General features: G+C 50.0%; 2 protein-coding genes across 2 annotated transcripts in view; one reads left to right on the top strand and one right to left on the bottom strand.

Annotated features, from left to right (window-relative positions):
• Nucleotides 1-3406, bottom strand: part of klc4 (uncharacterized LOC100216226) — a gene marked incomplete at its 3' end in the record, with an annotated part of 130933 nt that extends 127527 nt beyond the window's left edge. Inside the window, 1 exon segment of the mRNA NM_001142194.1 lies at nt 3324-3406.
• A 1542-nt stretch (nt 3407-4948) lies between these two features.
• The window catches only part of mrpl2 (mitochondrial ribosomal protein L2), a gene marked incomplete in the record, with an annotated part of 18034 nt that continues 2068 nt past the window's right edge, over nt 4949-20914 (top strand). The window contains 5 exon segments of the mRNA NM_001102946.1: nt 4949-5119; nt 14943-15066; nt 17228-17369; nt 18092-18207; nt 18997-19106. Of these exon segments, the coding sequence (NP_001096416.1) occupies nt 5039-5119; nt 14943-15066; nt 17228-17369; nt 18092-18207; nt 18997-19106 (573 nt within the window).

Here is a 20914-nt window from a genome sequence, read left to right as displayed (position 1 = left end):
CAAGTCTATCAGACAGTACAGGGGCAATTACCTGCTCTGTGGGGCTATTAGTTACAAGTGTATCAGACAGTACAGGGGCAATTACCTACTCTGTGGGGCTATTAGTTACAAGTCTATCAGACAGTACAGGGGCAATTACCTGCTCTGTGGGGCTATTAGTTACAAGTCTATCAGACAGTACAGGGGCAATTACCTGCTCTGTGGGGCTATTAGTTACAAGTCTATCAGACAGTACAGGGGCAATTACCTGCTCTGTGGGGCTATTAGTTACAAGTGTATCAGACAGTACAGGGGCAATTACCTGCTCTGTGGGGCTATTAGTTACAAGTCTATCAGACAGTACAGGGGTAAATACCTGCTCTGTGGGGCTATTAGTTACAAGTCTATCAGACAGTACAGGGCAATTACCTGCTCTGTGGGGCTATTAGTTACAAGTCTATCAGACAGTACAGGGGCAATTACCTGCTCTGTGGGGCTATTAGTTACAAGTGTATCAGACAGTACAGGGGCAATTACCTGCTCTGTGGGGCTATTAGTTACAAGTGTATCAGACAGTACAGGGGCAATTACCTGCTCTGTGGGGCTATTAGTTACAAGTGTATCAGACAGTACAGGGGTAATTACCTGCTCTGTGGGGCTATTAGTTACAAGTCTATCAGACAGTACAGGGGCAATTACCTGCTCTGTGGGGCTATTAGTTACAAGTGTATCAGACAGTACAGGGGTAATTACCTGCTCTGTGGGGCTATTAGTTACAAGTCTATCAGACAGTACAGGGGCAATTACCTGCTCTGTGGGGCTATTAGTTACAAGTCTATCAGACAGTACAGGGGGCAATTACCTGCTCTGTGGGGCTATTAGTTACAAGTGTATCAGACAGTACAGGGGCAATTACCTGCTCTGTGGGGCTATTAGTTACAAGTGTATCAGACAGTACAGGGGTAATTACCTGCTCTGTGGGGCTATTCGTTACAAGTCTATCAGACAGTACAGGGGCAATTACCTGCTCTGTGGGGCTATTAGTTACAAGTCTATCAGACAGTACAGGGGCAATTACCTGCTCTGTGGGGCTATTAGTTACAAGTGTATCAGACAGTACAGGGGCAATTACCTGCTCTGTGGGGCTATTAGTTACAAGTCTATCAGACAGTACAGGGGCAATTACCTGCTCTGTGGGGCTATTAGTTACAAGTCTATCAGACAGTACAGGGGTAATTACCTGCTCTGTGGGGCTATTAGTTACAAGTCTATCAGACAGTACAGGGGTAATTACCTGCTCTGTGGGGCTATTAGTTACAAGTGTATCAGACAGTACAGGGGCAATTACCTGCTCTGTGGGGCTATTAGTTACAAGTCTATCAGACAGTACAGGGGTAATTACCTGCTCTGTGGGGCTATTAGTTTACAAGTCTATCAGACAGTACAGGGGCAATTACCTGCTCTGTGGGGCTATTAGTTACAAGTGTATCAGACAGTACAGGGGCAATTACCTGCTCTGTGGGGCTATTAGTTACAAGTCTATCAGACAGTACAGGGGCAATTACCTGCTCTGTGGGGCTATTAGTTACAAGTCTATCAGACAGTACAGGGGCAATTACCTGCTCTGTGGGGCTATTAGTTACAAGTCTATCAGACAGTACAGGGGCAATTACCTGCTCTGTGCGGCTATTAGTTACAAGTCTATCAGACAGTACAGGGGCAATTACCTGCTCTGTGCGGCTATTAGTTACAAGTCTATCAGACAGTACAGGGGCAATTACCTGCTCTGTGGGGCTATTAGTTACAAGTCTATCAGACAGTACAGGGGCAATTACCTGCTCTGTGGGGCTATTAGTTACAAGTCTATCAGACAGTACAGGGGCAATTACCTGCTCTGTGGGGCTATTAGTTACAAGTGTATCAGACAGTACAGGGGCAATTACCTGCTCTGTGGGGCTATTAGTTACAAGTGTATCAGACAGTACAGGGGTAATTACCTGCTCTGTGGGGCTATTAGTTACAAGTGTATCAGACAGTACAGGGGCAATTACCTGCTCTGTGGGGCTATTAGTTACAAGTCTATCAGACAGTACAGGGGCAATTACCTGCTCTGTGGGGCTATTAGTTACAAGTCTATCAGACAGTACAGGGGTAATTACCTGCTCTGTGGGGCTATTAGTTACAAGTGTATCAGACAGTACAGGGGCAATTACCTGCTCTGTGGGGCTATTAGTTACAAGTCTATCAGACAGTACAGGGGCAATTACCTGCTCTGTGGGGCTATTAGTTACAAGTGTATCAGACAGTACAGGGGTAATTACCTGCTCTGTGGGGCTATTAGTTACAAGTCTATCATACAGTACAGGGGCAATTACCTGCTCTGTGGGGCTATTAGTTACAAGTGTATCAGACAGTACAGGGGTAATTACCTGCTCTGTGGGGCTATTAGTTACAAGTCTATCAGACAGTACAGGGGTAATTACCTGCTCTGTGGGGCTATTAGTTACAAGTCTATCAGACAGTACAGGGGTAATTACCTGCTCTGTGGGGCTATTAGTTACAAGTCTATCAGACAGTACAGGGGCAATTACCTGCTCTGTGGGGCTATTAGTTACAAGTCTATCAGACAGTACAGGGGCAATTACCTGCTCTGTGGGGCTATTAGTTACAAGTGTATCAGACAGTACAGGGGCAATTACCTGCTCTGTGGGGCTATTAGTTACAAGTGTATCAGACAGTACAGGGGTAATTACCTGCTCTGTGGGGCTATTAGTTACAAGGGGCAATTACAGATCCCTATATAAGACAGAGGTTAATGACGTTATTGGGGGGGTATTACAATAGTATAAGAGGCGCAGGTATAATTGCCTCTCCCCGGGGTAATATAGAGGGTACATGGGGTAATATAGAGGGTACATGGGGTAATATAGAGGGTACATGGGGTAATATAGAGGGTACATGGGGTAATATAGAGGGTACATGGGGTAATATAGAGGGTACATGGGGTAATATAGAAGGTACATGGGGTAATATAGAGGGTACATGGGGTAATATAGAGGGTACATGGGGTAATATAGAGGGTACATGGGGTAATATAGAGGGTACATGGGGTAATATAGAGGGTACATGGGGTAATATAGAGGGTACATGGGGTAATATAGAGGGTACATGGGGTAATATAGAGGGTACATGGGGTAATATAGAGGGTACATGGCGTAATTGCCCTCCCTGGTGTTATTATTGGGGTATTTATGGAAGAAGTAGGGTAATTGGCTTATTATCCGTGCTACAGGGGTAACTGCCTTTCCCTGGGGGTTACCGTGACGGGTACGTGGGGTAATTACCGTTCCGGCGGGGGTAATAGTGAATCAGTCTCCCTTCCTGGGGCAGATCGGGATCCTCCTCCCTTCTGGCTCTTCAGCTATCCCACAATCCTCTGCGCCACATTGTTGTCATCCGCCGGCTCCCTGGTCACGTGTTGCGCTGTCACTGCTGCCGACGCCATGTTGGGAGGGGCACCCGCAGCGGGAATGTCACGTCACCGCCATGTTGGGAGGGGCACCCGCAGCGGGAATGTCACGTCACCGCCATGTTGGGAGGGGCACCCGCAGCGGGAATGTCACGTCACCGCCATGTTGGCTTTACTGTACCCGCCAGCGTCACCGGGTGCCATATTGTGGATGGCAAGCAGACGCCATGCTGCAGGGGACGCAGATTGAAAGCGAGGCTTGAGTATAAATGGTGTGACGTCTATAAGCTGCGCCAAGGGAAGCAGAGTGACACCGTGTGGCTAAAGGGAACTGGAGAAGGGTAAGTTGAGGGGAAAGGGGGAGTGGGGGCAAAGGAAGGGCTGTAAAGGGGAGTGTTTGGGGCAGAAAGTGGGGTATGTGGGGGGCATGTGTTGGGCCAGGGATCCCCCACCTGTAGCTCAGGGGTAACATGTTGCTCTCACTGCCCCCAAACCAGGCAGTTATGTTGGAATTCCCCCCAGACTGTATGGGGGCACTTCTACTTATAAACTTCTGCCTGTAGGGCGAGTCGGTGCGCGTAGGGCGAGTCGGTGAGCGTAGGGCGAGTCGGTGCCTGTAGGGCGAGTCGGTGCGCGTAGGGCGAGTCGGTGCGCGTAGGGCGAGTCGGTGAGCGTAGGGCGAGTCGGTGCGCGTAGGGCGAGTCGGTGAGCGTAGGGCGAGTCGGTGCGCGTAGGGCGAGTCGGTGAGCGTAGGGCGAGTCGGTGCGCGTAGGGCGAGTCGGTGAGCGTAGGGCGAGTCGGTGCGCGTAGGGCGAGTCGGTGCGCGTAGGGCGAGTCGGTGCGCGTAGGGCGAGTCGGTGCGCGTAGGGCGAGTCGGTGCGCGTAGGGCGAGTCGGTGAGTGACGGTGTGTGGCCAATTGTACAACCTTGTAGATCGGAAATCGCCATGTGTGTAGCCACCTGTAGGGCAAAACTTAGAAGGGATATATTGGGGGGCGGGGGCAGGGGAGGGATATATTGGGGCGGGGGCAGGGGAGGGATATATTGGGTAGGGCGGAGGCAGGGGAGGGATATATTTGGGGGGGGGCAGGGGAGGGATAGATTGGGTAGGGCGGAGGCAGGGGAAGGATATATTTGGGGGGGGCAGGGGAGGGATATATTTGGGGGGGGCAGGGGAGGGATATATTTGGCGGGGCAGGGGAGGGATATATTTGGGGGGGGCAGGGGAAGGATATATTTGGGGGGGGGCAGGGGAAGGATATATTTGGGGGGGGCAGGGGAGGGATATATTTGGGGGAGGGCATGGGAGGGATATATTGGGGGGCAGGGGAGGGATATATTGGGGGGCGGGGGCAGGGAAGGGATATATTGGTAGGGCGGGGGCAGGGGAGGGATATATTGGGTAGGGCGGGGGCATGGGAGGGATATATTGGGGGGCAGGGGAGGGATATATTGGGGGGTGGGGGCAGGCAAGGGATATATTGGGAAGGGTATTTATGGGTAAGGCTGGGGCAGTAGGAGGGTGTGTGTATATTGTAGGTGAGTGAATTGTTTGCGTTTCCTGTAGGCACCTCCATATCTTCACACAAGATGGCGCTGTGTGCCCTGGCACGTGCCTTCAGTGCATTAGCTGTCTCCTCCCACAGTGTGAGCCCCCTTCTCTTCTCTCAGGTAAGTCTGTCCTTATTATCCCCTCTGTCCTGCTGCTCGGTGTCCTGTGACCAGAGTTACCCGGTCACAGAGTTACCCGGTCACAGAGTTACCCGGTCACAGAGTTACCCGGTCACAGAGTTACCCGGTCACAGAGTTACCCGGTCACAGAGTTACCCGGTCACAGAGTTACCCGGTCACAGAGTTACCCGGTCACAGAGTTACCCGGTCACAGAGTTACCCGGTCACAGAGTTACCCGGTCACATGGTCACAGAGTTACACGGTCACAGAGTTACATAGTTACACGGTCACATAGTTACACGGTCACAGAGTTACACGGTCACAGAGTTACATAGTTACACGGTCACATGGTCACAGAGTTACACGGTTACATAGTTACACGGTCACAGAGTTACATAGTTACACGGTCACAGAGTTACATAGTTACATAGTTACACGGTCACAGAGTTACATAGTTACATAGTTACACGGTCACAGAGTTACACGGTCACAGAGTTACACGGTCACAGAGTTACATAGTTACACGGTCACAGAGTTACATAGTTACACGGTCACAGAGTTACATAGTTACATAGTTACACGGTCACAGAGTTACATAGTTACACGGTCACAGAGTTACACGGTCACAGAGTTACACGGTCACAGAGTTACATAGTTACACGGTCACAGAGTTACAGAGTTACATAGTTACACGGTCACAGAGTTACATAGTTACATAGTTACACGGTCACAGAGTTACACGGTCACAGAGTTACATAGTTACATAGTTACACGGTCACAGAGTTACAGAGTTACATAGTTACAGAGTTACACGGTCACAGAGTTACACGGTCACAGAGTTACATAGTTACACGGTCACAGAGTTACACGGTCACAGAGTTACATAGTTACACGGTCACAGAGTTACACGGTCACAGAGTTACATAGTTACACGGTCACAGAGTTACACGGTCACAGAGTTACATAGTTACACGGTCACAGAGTTACACGGTCACAGAGTTACATAGTTACACGGTCACAGAGTTACATAGTTACATAGTTACACGGTCACAGAGTTACACGGTCACAGAGTTACATAGTTACACGGTCACAGAGTTACAGAGTTACATAGTTACAGAGTTACACGGTCACAGAGTTACACGGTCACAGAGTTACACGGTCACAGAGTTACACGGTCACAGAGTTACACGGTCACAGAGTTACACGGTCACAGAGTTACACGGTCACAGAGTTACATAGTTACATGGTCACAGAGTTACATAGTTACACGGTCACAGAGTTACATAGTTACACGGTCACAGAGTTACAGAGTTACAGAGTTACACGGTCACAGAGTTACATAGTTACACGGTCACAGAGTTACATAGTTACACGGTCACAGAGTTACAGAGTTACACGGTCACAGAGTTACATAGTTACACGGTCACAGAGTTACATAGTTACATAGTTACACGGTCACAGAGTTACAGAGTTACACGGTCACAGAGTTACATAGTTACACGGTCACAGAGTTACATAGTTACATAGTTACACGGTCACAGAGTTACATAGTTACATAGTTACACGGTCACAGAGTTACATAGTTACACGGTCACAGAGTTACATAGTTACATGGTCACAGAGTTACAGAGTTACCCGGTCACAGAGTTACCCGGTCACAGAGTTACCCGGTCACAGAGTTACCCGGTCACAGAGTTACCCGGTCACAGAGTTACCCGGTCACAGAGTTACCCGGTCACAGAGTTACCCGGTCACAGAGTTACCCGGTCACAGAGTTACCCGGTCACAGAGTTACCCGGTCACAGAGTTACCCGGTCACAGAGTTACCCGGTCACAGAGTTACCCGGTCACAGAGTTACATAGTTACACGGTCACAGAGTTACATAGTTACATAGTTACACGGTCACAGAGTTACACGGTCACAGAGTTACATAGTTACATAGTTACACGGTCACAGAGTTACAGAGTTACACGGTCACAGAGTTACACGGTCACAGAGTTACACGGTCACAGAGTTACATAGTTACATGGTCACAGAGTTACATAGTTACACGGTCACAGAGTTACATAGTTACACGGTCACAGAGTTACAGAGTTACACGGTCACAGAGTTACATAGTTACACGGTCACAGAGTTACATAGTTACACGGTCACAGAGTTACAGAGTTACACGGTCACAGAGTTACATAGTTACACGGTCCACAGAGTTACATAGTTACATAGTTACACGGTCACAGAGTTACAGAGTTACACGGTCACAGAGTTACATAGTTACACGGTCACAGAGTTACATAGTTACATAGTTACACGGTCACAGAGTTACATAGTTACATAGTTACACGGTCACAGAGTTACATATTACACGGTCACAGAGTTACTAGTTACATGGTCACAGAGTTACAGAGTTACCCGGTTCACAGAGTTACCCGTCACAGAGTTACCCCGGTCACAGAGTTACCCGGTCACAGAGTTACCCGGTCACAGAGTTACCCGTCACAGAGTTACCCGGTCACAGAGTTACCCGTCACAGAGTTACCCGGTCACATGGTCACAGAGTTTACACGGTCACAGAGTTACATAGTTACACGGTCACATAGTTACACGGTCACATGGTCACAGAGTTACACGGTTACATAGTTACACGGTCACAGAGTTACATGAGTTACACGGTCACAGAGTTACATAGTTACACGGTCACAGAGTTACATAGTTACATAGTTACACCGGTCACAGAGTTACATAGTTACATAGTTACACGGTCAAGAGTACACGGTCCAGAGTTACACGGTCACAGAGTTACAAGTTACACGTCACAGAGTTACATAGTTACACGGTCACAGAGTTACATAGTTACACGGTCAACAGAGTTACATAGTTACACGGTCACAGAGTTACATAGTTACACGGTCACAGAGTTACATAGTTACACGGTCACAGAGTTACATAGTTACACGGTCACAGAAGTTACATAGTTACATAGTTACCGGTCACAGAGTTACATAGTTACATAGTTACACGGTCACAGAGTTACACGGTCACAGAGTTACACGGTCACCAGAGTTACATAGTTACACGGTCACAGAGTTACATAGTTACACGGTCACAGAGTTACATAGTTACACGGTCACAGAGTTACATAGTTACCACCGGTCACAGAGTTACATAGTTACACGGTCACAGAGTTACATAGTTACATAGTTACACGGTCACAGAGTTACACGGTCACAGAGTTACATAGTTACATAGTTACACGGTCACAGAGTTACAGAGTTACATAGTTACACGGTCACAGAGTTACACGGTCACAGAGTTACACGGTCACAGAGTTACATAGTTACACGGTCACAGAGTTACATAGTTACACGGTCACAGAGTTACATAGTTACACGGTCACAGAGTTACATAGTTACACGGTCACAGAGTTACATAGTTACAGAGTTACACGGTCACAGAGTTACATAGTTACACGGTCACAGAGTTACATAGTTACACGGTCACAGAGTTACATAGTTACACGGTCACAGAGTTACAGAGTTACATAGTTACACGGTCACAGAGTTACATAGTTACATAGTTACACGGTCACAGAGTTACACGGTCACAGAGTTACATAGTTACATAGTTACACGGTCACAGAGTTACAGAGTTACACGGTCACAGAGTTACATAGTTACACGGTCACAGAGTTACATAGTTACATAGTTACACGGTCACAGAGTTACAGAGTTACATAGTTACAGAGTTACACGGTCACAGAGTTACACGGTCACAGAGTTACACGGTCACAGAGTTACACGGTCACAGAGTTACACGGTCACAGAGTTACACGGTCACAGAGTTACACGGTCACTACACGGTCACAGAGTTACGGTCACAGAGTTACACGGTCACAGAGTTACACGGTCACAGAGTTACATAGTTACATGGTCACAGAGTTACATAGTTACACGGTCACAGAGTTACATAGTTACACGGTCACAGAGTTACACGGTCACAGAGTTACATAGTTACATAGTTACACGGTCACAGAGTTACAGAGTTACACGGTCACAGAGTTACAGAGTTACACGGTCACAGAGTTACATAGTTACACGGTCACAGAGTTACATAGTTACACGGTCACAGAGTTACAGAGTTACACGGTCACAGAGTTACATAGTTACACGGTCACAGAGTTACATAGTTACATAGTTACACGGTCACAGAGTTACAGAGTTACACGGTCACAGAGTTACATAGTTACACGGTCACAGAGTTACATAGTTACATAGTTACACGGTCACAGAGTTACATAGTTACATAGTTACACGGTCACAGAGTTACATAGTTACACGGTCACAGAGTTACATAGTTACATAGTTACATGGTCACAGAGTTACAGAGTTACACGGTCACAGAGTTACATAGTTACACGGTCACAGAGTTACATAGTTACATAGTTACACGGTCACAGAGTTACATAGTTACACGGTCACAGAGTTACATAGTTACACGGTCACAGAGTTACATAGTTACACGGTCACAGAGTTACATAGTTACATAGTTACACGGTCACAGAGTTACACGGTCACAGAGTTACATAGTTACATAGTTACACGGTCACAGAGTTACAGAGTTACATAGTTACAGAGTTACACGGTCACAGAGTTACACGGTCACAGAGTTACATAGTTACACGGTCACAGAGTTACACGGTCACAGAGTTACATAGTTACACGGTCACAGAGTTACACGGTCACAGAGTTACATAGTTACACGGTCACAGAGTTACATAGTTACATAGTTACACGGTCACAGAGTTACACGGTCACAGAGTTACAGAGTTACATAGTTACAGAGTTACACGGTCCAAGTTACCGGTCACAGAGTTACACGGTCACAGAGTTACACGGTCACAGAGTTACACGGTCCACCAGAGTTACACGGTCACAGAGTTACACGGTCACAGAGTTACACGGTCACAGAGTTACACGGTCACAGAGTTACACGGTCAACAGAGTTACAGCGGTCACAGAGTTACACGGTCACAGAGGTTACACGGTCACAGAGTTACACGGTCACAGAGTTACACGGTCACAGAGTTACACGGTCACAGAGTTACACGGTCACAGAGTTACACGGTCACAGAGTTACACGGTCACAGAGTTACACGGTCACAGAGTTACACGGTCACAGAGTTACACGGTCACAGAGTTACACGGTCACAGAGTTACACGGTCACAGAGTTACACGGTCCACAGAGTTACACGGTCACAGAGTTACACGGTCACAGAGTTACACGGTCCACAGAGTTTACACGGTCACAGAGTTACACGGTCACAGAGTTACACGGTCACAGAGTTACACGGTCACAGAGTTACACGGTCACAGAGTTTACACGGTCACAGAGTTACACGGTCACAGAGTTACACGGTCACAGAGTTACACGGTCACAGAGTTACACGGTCACAGAGTTACACGGTCACAGAGTTACACGGTCACAGAGTTACACGGTCACAGAGTTACACGGTCACAGAGTTACACGGTCACAGAGTTACACGGTCACAGAGTTACACGGTCACAGAGTTACACGGTCACAGAGTTACACGGTCACAGAGTTACACGGTCACAGAGTTACACGGTCACAGAGTTACACGGTCACAGAGTTACACGGTCACAGAGTTACACGGTCACAGAGTTACACGGTCACAGAGTTACACGGTCACAGAGTTACACGGTCACAGAGTTACACGGTCACAGAGTTACACGGTCACAGAGTTACACGGTCACAGAGTTACACGGTCACAGAGTTACACGGTCACAGAGTTACACGGTCACAGAGTTACACGGTCACAGAGTTACACGGTCACAGAGTTACACGGTCACAGAGTTACACGGTCACAGAGTTACACGGTCACAGAGTTACACGGTCACAGAGTTACACAGTTACAGAGTTACACGGTCACAGAGTTACACGGTCACAGAGTTACACGGTCACAGAGTTACATAGTTACACGGTCACAGAGTTACATAGTTACACGGTCACAGAGTTACATAGTTACATAGTTACACGGTCACAGAGTTACATAGTTACACGGTCACAGAGTTACATAGTTACACGGTCACAGAGTTACATAGTTACATAGTTACATGGTCACAGAGTTACAGAGTTACCCGGTCACAGAGTTACCCGGTCACAGAGTTACCCGGTCACAGAGTTACCCGGTCACAGAGTTACCCGGTCACAGAGTTACCCGGTCACAGAGTTACCCGGTCACAGAGTTACACGGTCACAGAGTTACCCGGTCACAGAGTTACCCGGTCACATGGTCACAGAGTTACACGGTCACAGAGTTACATAGTTACACGGTCACATAGTTACACGGTCACATGGTCACAGAGTTACACGGTTACATAGTTACACGGTCACAGAGTTACATAGTTACACGGTCACAGAGTTACATAGTTACACGGTCACAGAGTTACATAGTTACATAGTTACACGGTCACAGAGTTACATAGTTACACGGTCACAGAGTTACATAGTTACACGGTCACAGAGTTACATAGTTACATAGTTACACGGTCACAGAGTTACATAGTTACATAGTTACACGGTCACAGAGTTACACGGTCACAGAGTTACACGGTCACAGAGTTACATAGTTACACGGTCACAGAGTTACATAGTTACACGGTCACAGAGTTACATAGTTACATAGTTACACGGTCACAGAGTTACATAGTTACACGGTCACAGAGTTACATAGTTACACGGTCACAGAGTTACATAGTTACATAGTTACATGGTCACAGAGTTACAGAGTTACCCGGTCACAGAGTTACCCGGTCACAGAGTTACCCGGTCACAGAGTTACCCGGTCACAGAGTTACCCGGTCAGGTCACAGAGTTACCCGGTCACAGAGTTACCCGGTCACAGAGTTCCCGGTCACAGAGTTACCCGTCACAGAGTTACCCGGTCACAGAGTTACACGGTCACAGAGTTACACGGTCAGAGTTACATACACGGTCACATAGTTACACGGTCACATGGTCACAGAGTTACACGGTTACATAGTTACACGGTCACAGAGTTACATAGTTACACGGTCACAGAGTTACATAGTTACACGGTCACAGAGTTACATAGTTACATAGTTACACGGTCACAGAGTTACATAGTTACACGGTCACAGAGTTACATAGTTACACGGTCACAGAGTTACATAGTTACATAGTTACACGGTCACAGAGTTACATAGTTACATAGTTACACGGTCACAGAGTTACACGGTCACAGAGTTACACGGTCACAGAGTTACATAGTTACACGGTCACAGAGTTACATAGTTACACGGTCACAGAGTTACATAGTTACATAGTTACACGGTCACAGAGTTACACGGTCACAGAGTTACATAGTTACATAGTTACACGGTCACAGAGTTACAGAGTTACATAGTTACAGAGTTACACGGTCACAGAGTTACACGGTCACAGAGTTACATAGTTACACGGTCACAGAGTTACACGGTCACAGAGTTACATAGTTACACGGTCACAGAGTTACAGAGTTACATAGTTACACGGTCACAGAGTTACATAGTTACATAGTTACACGGTCACAGAGTTACACGGTCACAGAGTTACATAGTTACATAGTTACACGGTCACAGAGTTACAGAGTTACATAGTTACAGAGTTACATAGTTACAGAGTTACACGGTCACAGAGTTACACGGTCACAGAGTTACACGGTCACAGAGTTACATAGTTACATGGTCACAGAGTTACATAGTTACACGGTCACAGAGTTACATAGTTACACGGTCACAGAGTTACACGGTCACAGAGTTACATAGTTACATAGTTACACGGTCACAGAGTTACAGAGTTACACGGTCACAGAGTTACAGAGTTACACGGTCACAGAGTTACATAGTTACACGGTCACAGAGTTACATAGTTACACGGTCACAGAGTTACAGAGTTACACGGTCACAGAGTTACATAGTTACACGGTCACATAGTTACATAGTTACACGGTCACAGAGTTACAGAGTTACACGGTCACAGAGTTACATAGTTACACGGTCACAGAGTTACATAGTTACATAGTTACACGGTCACAGAGTTACATAGTTACATAGTTACACGGTCACAGAGTTACATAGTTACACGGTCACAGAGTTACATAGTTACATAGTTACACGGTCACAGAGTTACACGGTCACAGAGTTACACGGTCACAGAGTTACACGGTCACAGAGTTACATAGTTACATGGTCACAGAGTTACATAGTTACACGGTCACAGAGTTACATAGTTACACGGTCACAGAGTTACACGGTCACAGAGTTACATAGTTACATAGTTACACGGTCACAGAGTTACAGAGTTACACGGTCACAGAGTTACATAGTTACACGGTCACAGAGTTACATAGTTACACGGTCACAGAGTTACATAGTTACACGGTCACAGAGTTACATAGTTACACGGTCACAGAGTTACATAGTTACACGGTCACAGAGTTACAGAGTTACACGGTCACAGAGTTACATAGTTACACGGTCACAGAGTTACATAGTTACACGGTCACAGAGTTACACAGTTACACGGTCACAGAGTTACACAGTTACACGGTCACAGAGTTACACAGTTACACGGTCACAGAGTTACAGAGTTACACGGTCACAGAGTTACATAGTTACACGGTCACAGAGTTACATAGTTACACGGTCACAGAGTTACATAGTTACACGGTCACAGAGTTACATAGTTACACGGTCACAGAGTTACAGAGTTACACGGTCACAGAGTTACATAGTTACACGGTCACAGAGTTACACAGTTACACGGTCACAGAGTTACAGAGTTACACGGTCACATAGTTACACAGTTACACGGTCACAGAGTTACACAGTTACACGGTCACAGAGTTACAGAGTTACACGGTCACAGAGTTACACGGTCACAGAGTTACATAGTTACACGGTCACAGAGTTACACAGTTACACGGTCACAGAGTTACACAGTTACACGGTCACAGAGTTACACAGTTACACGGTCACAGAGTTACACAGTTACACGGTCACAGAGTTACACAGTTACACGGTCACAGAGTTACACAGTTACACGGTCACAGAGTTACACAGTTACACGGTCACAGAGTTACACAGTTACACGGTCACAGAGTTACATAGTTACACGGTCACAGAGTTACATAGTTACACAGTCACAGAGTTACATAGTTACACGGTCACAGAGTTACATAGTTACACGGTCACATAGTTACACGGTCACACGGTCACAGAGTTACACAGTTACACAGTCACAGAGTTACATAGTTACACGGTCACAGAGTTACATAGTTACACGGTCACATAGTTACACGGTCACACGGTCACAGAGTTACATAGTTACACGGTCACAGAGTTACACGGTCACATAGTTACATAGTTACACGGTCACAGAGTTACACGGTCACATAGTTACATAGTTGAAAAAAAACCAAAGTCCGTCAAGTTCAACCCAATGAGACACAGGTGGTTCCTCTCTATTGCCCCATGTTTCCCCCCCAGCGCCACCCCACCTCTCACTAAGTGTCAGCTCTTGGCAGTAATATGACCTGCATCCTGTGCGCTCTCTGACCTACCTGCTAGATATCAGCAGAATAAAACTGAAAAAAAACAAAATTGCCCAGCGTGTTATTTCTGGGAACTAAATCCCATGCAAAGGGAAACCAGACCAAAGAAAGTGATGGAGGGTCTGTTGCTCCACCCCTTGTCTGACCCTGGCACTGCCCATATTTAACCCTTTGCTCTGTGCCCGACTGCAGACGCTGCCCTCTAGAGGCCTCCTCACCACTGCCAGCCTCAGCAACATCAAGCCATGGAAGACCAGAACCAAGTACACCATCAATCCCATTGGAGTGAAGAAAACCGGGGGCCGAGACCACACAGGTAGGATGAGGGGCGGAGCTCCGGCACAGAGGGGACAGCCCAGCAAGGGGCAGGCAGAATCCTCTCGCTGACTCTTCTCTCAGGCAGGGGGGCTGCATTAGTGGGGCTCCCAGGAAGCATATGTGGCACGGCAGGCCCCAGAGTCAGTACCAGTTATGGGCTAGCATGTGGCTAGTGTGGGGCCCCCCAGTATCCGTGGCATGGGGGCACTGCTGCAGGGGGCATACAGGGCTTTTCTGTGTGGTATCACCGGCAGGTTGCCCCTCTGAGCCTGCTGTAAGGAAAGCCTGTGGGGTACCTGTAGCGGGGTGCCCCTGTGTGACAAATACAGGGCTACACTTGTACTATAGGATTCTGGGGGCAAATACAGGGCTACACTTGTACTATAGGATTCTGGGGGCAAATACAGGGCTACACTTGTACTATAGGATTCCGGGGGCAAATACAGGGCTACACTTGTACTATAGGATTCCGGGGGCAAATACAGGGCTACACTTGTACTATAGGATTCTGGGGGCAAATACAGGGCTACACTTGTACTATAGGATTCTGGGGGCAAATACAGGGCTACACTTGTACTATAGGATTCTGGGGGCAAATACAGGGCTACACTTGTACTATAGGGGATCCTCCTTATGGTTTGGGGCAAATACAGGGCTACACTTGTACTATAGGATTCTGGGGGCAAATACAGGGCTACACTTGTACTATAGGATTCTGGGGGCAAATACAGGGCTACACTTGTACTATAGGATTCTGGGGGCAAATACAGGGCTACACTTGTACTATAGGATTCTGGGGGCAAATACAGGGCTACACTTGTACTATAGGATTCTGGGGGCAAATACAGGGCTACACTTGTACTATAGGATTCTGGGGCAAATACAGGGCTACACTTGTACTATAGGATTCTGGGGGCAAATACAGGGCTACACTTGTACTATAGGATTCTGGGGGCAAATACAGGGCTACACTTGTACTATAGGATTCTGGGGGCAAATACAGGGCTACACTTGTACTATAGGATTCTGGGGGCAAATACAGGGCTACACTTGTACTATAGGATTCTGGGGCAAATACAGGGCTACACTTGTACTATAGGATTCTGGGGGCAAATACAGGGTACACTTTACTATAGGATTCTGGGGCAAATACAGGGCTACACTTGTACTATAGGATTCCGGGGGCAAATACAGGGCTACACTTGTACTATAGGATTCCGGGGGCAAATACAGGGCTACACTTGTACTATAGGATTCCGGGGGCAAATACAGGGCTACACTTGTACTATAGGATTCCGGGGGCAAATACAGGGCTACACTTGTACTATAGGATTCCGGGGGCAAATACAGGGCTACACTTGTACTATAGGATTCTGGGGGCAAATACAGGGCTACACTTGTACTATAGGATTCTGGGGGCAAATACAGGGCTACACTTGTACTATAGGATTCTGGGGGCAAATACAGGGCTACACTTGTACTATAGGATTCCGGGGGCAAATACAGGGCTACACTTGTACTATAGGATTCTGGGGGCAAATACAGGGCTACACTTGTACTATAGGATTCTGGGGGCAAATACAGGGCTACACTTGTACTATAGGATTCTGGGGGCAAATACAGGGCTACACTTGTACTATAGGATTCTGGGGGCAAATACAGGGCTACACTTGTACTATAGGATTCTGGGGGCAAATACAGGGCTACACTTGTACTATAGGATTCTGGGGGCAAATACAGGGCTACACTTGTACTATAGGATTCTGGGGGCAAATACAGGGCTACACTTGTACTATAGGATTCCGGGGGCAAATACCGGACTATAAGTACTATAGGATTCTGGGGGGTGGTAAATACAGGCCTATAGGATTCTGGGGGGGAGGGGGGTAAATACAGGACTATAAGTACTATAGGATTCTGGGGGGGTAAATACAGGACTGTAAGTACTATAGGATTCTGGGGGGGTAAATACAGGACTATAAGTACTATAAGATTTTGGGGGGACAGAGGGCTACGTTTGTACTATAGGATTTTGGGGGGGACAGAGGGCACAGTGCCAGTGAGAGATGCGGCTGTTATGCTTTGTACTTGGCATCGCTATAGTAACTGCGCCCCCTACTGTCCCCCCCCATGTATAACTGTCCCCTCCCCCCCGACAGGCAGGATCCGGACGCGGGGTATCGGCGGGGGGCACAAGCAGCTGTATCGCATGGTGGATTTTCAGAGACTGAACTATGTGCCCGGCCAGGAGCCCCGACCCTTCCAGGAGAAGGTGATAGAAGTGCGGTACGACCCCTGCAGGTCAGTGCCCCCCAGTGTACCCCAGGATTATTCCCACATTGCTCCCCTGTAGTTCCTGCTCCCCAATACTGTGCAACTCCTTGCCTGTATGTCCTGCACCCCAATACTGTGCAACTCCCTGCCTGTATGTCCTGCACCCCAATACTGTGCAACTCCTTGCCTGTATGTCCTGCACCCCAATACTGTGCAACTCCTTGCCTGTATGTCCTGCACCCCAATACTGTGCAACTCCCTGCCTGTATGTCCTGCACCCCAATACTGTGCAACTCCTTGCCTGTATGTCCTGCACCCCAATACTGTGCAACTCCCTGCCTGTATGTCCTGCACCCCAATACTGTGCAACTCCCTGCCTGTATGTCCTGCACCCCAATACTGTGCAACTCCTTGCCTGTATGTCCTGCACCCCAATACTGTGCAACTCCCTGCCTGTGTGTCCTGCACCCTAATACTGTGCAACTCCCTGCCTGTATGTCCTGCACCCCAATACTGTGTAACTCCCTGCCTGTATGTGTCCTGCACCCCAATACTGTGCAACTCCCTGCCTGTATGTCCTGCACCCCAATACTGTGTAACTCCCTGCCTGTATGTCCTGCACCCCAATACTGTGTAACTCCCTGCCTGTATGTCCTGCACCCCAATACTGTGCCACTCCCTGCCTGTATGTCCTGCACCCCAATACTGTGCAACTCCCTGCTGACGTATTGCCCCCCTGTACCCCACAGATCGGCAGACATTGCGCTGGTAGCGGGGGACAAGAGGAAGCGCTGGATCATTGCCACAGAGAATATGCAGGAAGGGGACCTTATAACCAGTTCTGGGCACATCGGGCGTATGGCGGGTGAGTTGGTGGAGCCCATCGGGCGTATGGCGGGTGAGTTGGTGGGGCCCATCGGGCGTATGGCGGGTGAGTTGGTGGGGCCCATCGGGCGTATGGCGGGTGAGTTGGTGGAGCCCATCGGGCGTATGGCGGGTGAGTTGGTAGAGCCCATCGGGCGTATGGCGGGTGAGTTGGTGGGGCCCATCGGGCGTATGGCGGGTGAGTTGGTGGGGCCCATCGGGCGTATGGCGGGTGAGTTGGTGGGGCCCATCGGGCGTATGGCGGGTGAGTTGGTGGGGCCCATCGGGCGTATGGCGGGTGAGTTGGTGGAGCCCATCGGGCGTATGGGGGTGAGTTGGTGGAGCCCATCGGGCGTAATGGCGGGTGAGTTGGTGGAGCCCATCGGGCGTATGGCGGGTGAGTTGGTGGGGCCCATCGGGCGTATGGCGGGTGAGTTGGTGGGGCCCATCGGGCGTATGGCGGTGAGTTGGTGGAGCCCATCGGGCGTATGGCGGGTGAGTTGGTGGAGCCCATCGGGCGTATGGGGGTGAGTTGGTGGAGCCCATCGGGCGTATGGCGGGTGAGTTGGTGGGGCCCATCGGGCATATGGCGGGTGAGTTGGTGGGGCATGGCGGGTGAGTTGGTGGAGCCCATCGGGCGTATGGCGGGTGAGTTGGTGGGGCCCATCGGGCGTATGGCGTGTGAGTTGGTGGAGCCCATCGGGCGTATGGCGGGTGAGTTGGGCCCTGGTGCCTCGTTTGATCCCCCTCTCAGTGAGGCCACAGTGATCACATGATCTCTTTCTCGTAGTGTCTGCTAAAGAGGGAGACGCCCACCCGCTTGGTGCTTTGCCTGTAGGGACCCTCATCAATAACTTGGAGTTCCAGCCTGGGAAGGGGGCTCAGTACATTCGTGCTGCAGGTAGGAACCTGATTGGTCAGATGGGACCTATGGAAAGTGCAGATAAAAGCAAAAGGAGGGTGTGGGAGGAGGAGGGTGCGGAAGGGAGAAGAGGAGGAGAGTGCGGGAGGGGGAGGAGGAGGTTGTGGGACGGAGAAGAGGAGGGTGCGGGAGGGGGAGGAGGAGGTTGTGGGACGGAGAAGAGGAGGATGTGGGAGGAGGAGGGAGGGGGAGGTTGTGGGACGGAGAAGAGGAGGATGTGGGAGGAGGAGGGTGCGGGAGGGGGAGGAGGAGGTTGTGGGACGGAGAAGAGGAGGATGTGGGAGGAGGAGGGTGCGGGAGGAGGAGGTTGTGGGACGGAAAAAGAGGAGGATGTGGGAGGGTGCGGGAGGGGGAGGTTGTGGGATGGAGAAGGGGAAGGAGGAGGTTGTGGGACGGAGAAGAGGAGGATGTGGGAGGGGGATGGTGGGGGAGGAGGAGGGTGCGGGAGGGAGAAGAGGAGGGTGCCGGAGGGAGAAGAGGAGGAGGAGGGTTTGAGAGGGGGAGAAGGAGGGTGCGGGAGGGAGAAGAGGAGGGGAGGGAGAAGAGGAGAAGGGTGCGGGAGGGGGATGAGGAGCTTGTGGGACGGAAAAAGAGGAGGATGTGGGAGGGTGCGGGAGGGGGAGGAGGAGGTTGTGGGATGGAGAAGGGGAAGGAGGAGGTTGTGGGACGGAGAAGAGGAGGATGTGGGAGGGGGAGGGTGTGGGAGGAGGAGTGTGCGGGAGGGAGAAGAGGAGGGAGAAGGAGGGTGCCGGAGGGAGAAGAGGAGGGTGTGGGAGGGGGAGAAGGAGGGTGCGGGAGGGAGAAGAGGAGGGGGAGAAGAGGAGAAGGGTGCAGGAGGAGGATGAAGAGGGAGGGGGAGGAGGGTGCGAGAGGGAGGAGGAGGGTGCGGGATGGAGAGGAGGAGGGTGTGGAGGGGGAGGGAGGAAGAAGAGGAGGAGGAGGGTGTGGGAGGGGGATGAGGAGGAGGGTGAGGTAGGAGAAGAGGAGGAGGGTGCGGGAGTGAGAAGAGGAGGGTGCGGGAGGGAGAAGAGGAGGAGAAGGAAGGTGTGGGGAGGGGAGGAGGAGGGAGAATAGGAGGGGGAGGAGGAGGGTGCGGGAGGGGGATGAGGAGAGGAAGGGGGAAGAGCAGGGTGCGGGATGGAGAGGAGCAGGGTGCGGTAGGGGGAGGAGGAGGGTGCGGGAGGGGGAGGAGGAGGGTGCGGGAGGAAGAAGAGGAGGAGGAAGGTGCGGGAGGGGAGGAGGAGGGTGCGGGAGGAAGAAGAGGAGGAGGAAGGTGCGGGAGGAGGAGGGTGCGGGAGGGGAGAAGAGGAGGTGGAGGGTGCGGGAGGAAGAAGAGGAGGAGGAAGGTGGCGGAGGGGGAGGGGTGCGGGAGGAAGAAGAGGAGGAGGAAGGTGCGGGGAGGAGGAGGGGTGCGGGAGGGAGAAGAGGAGGTGGAGGGTGCGGGAGAGGAGGGTGCGGGAGGGAGAAGAGGAGGTGGAGGGTGCGGGAGGAAGAAGTGGAGGAGGAGGAGGGTGCGGGAGGAGGAGGTGCCCTCCTCCTCCCTCTTTCCCTCCACACCTCCTTCTCCTCTTCCTCCCGCACCCTCCCCTCCTCCTCCTCCCACACCCTCTCCTCCACTTCCTTCCTCCCTGCCACTCCTCCCTACCCTCCTTTTCTTTCTCCCCTCCCTTCTCCCGCACCTCCCGCACCCTCCTCCTCCCGCACCCTCCACCTCCCTCCTCTTCTTCTTCCTCCCGCAACCCTCCTCCTCCTCCTCCCACCACCCTCCTCCTCTTCTTCCTCCGCT

This window comes from Xenopus tropicalis, chromosome 5, assembly GCF_000004195.4.
Source record: "Xenopus tropicalis strain Nigerian chromosome 5, UCB_Xtro_10.0, whole genome shotgun sequence".
Classification (NCBI taxonomy): domain Eukaryota; kingdom Metazoa; phylum Chordata; class Amphibia; order Anura; family Pipidae; genus Xenopus; species Xenopus tropicalis.
Note: the sequence above shows the minus strand (reverse complement) of the source record. Positions and strands in the feature narration are given on the sequence as shown.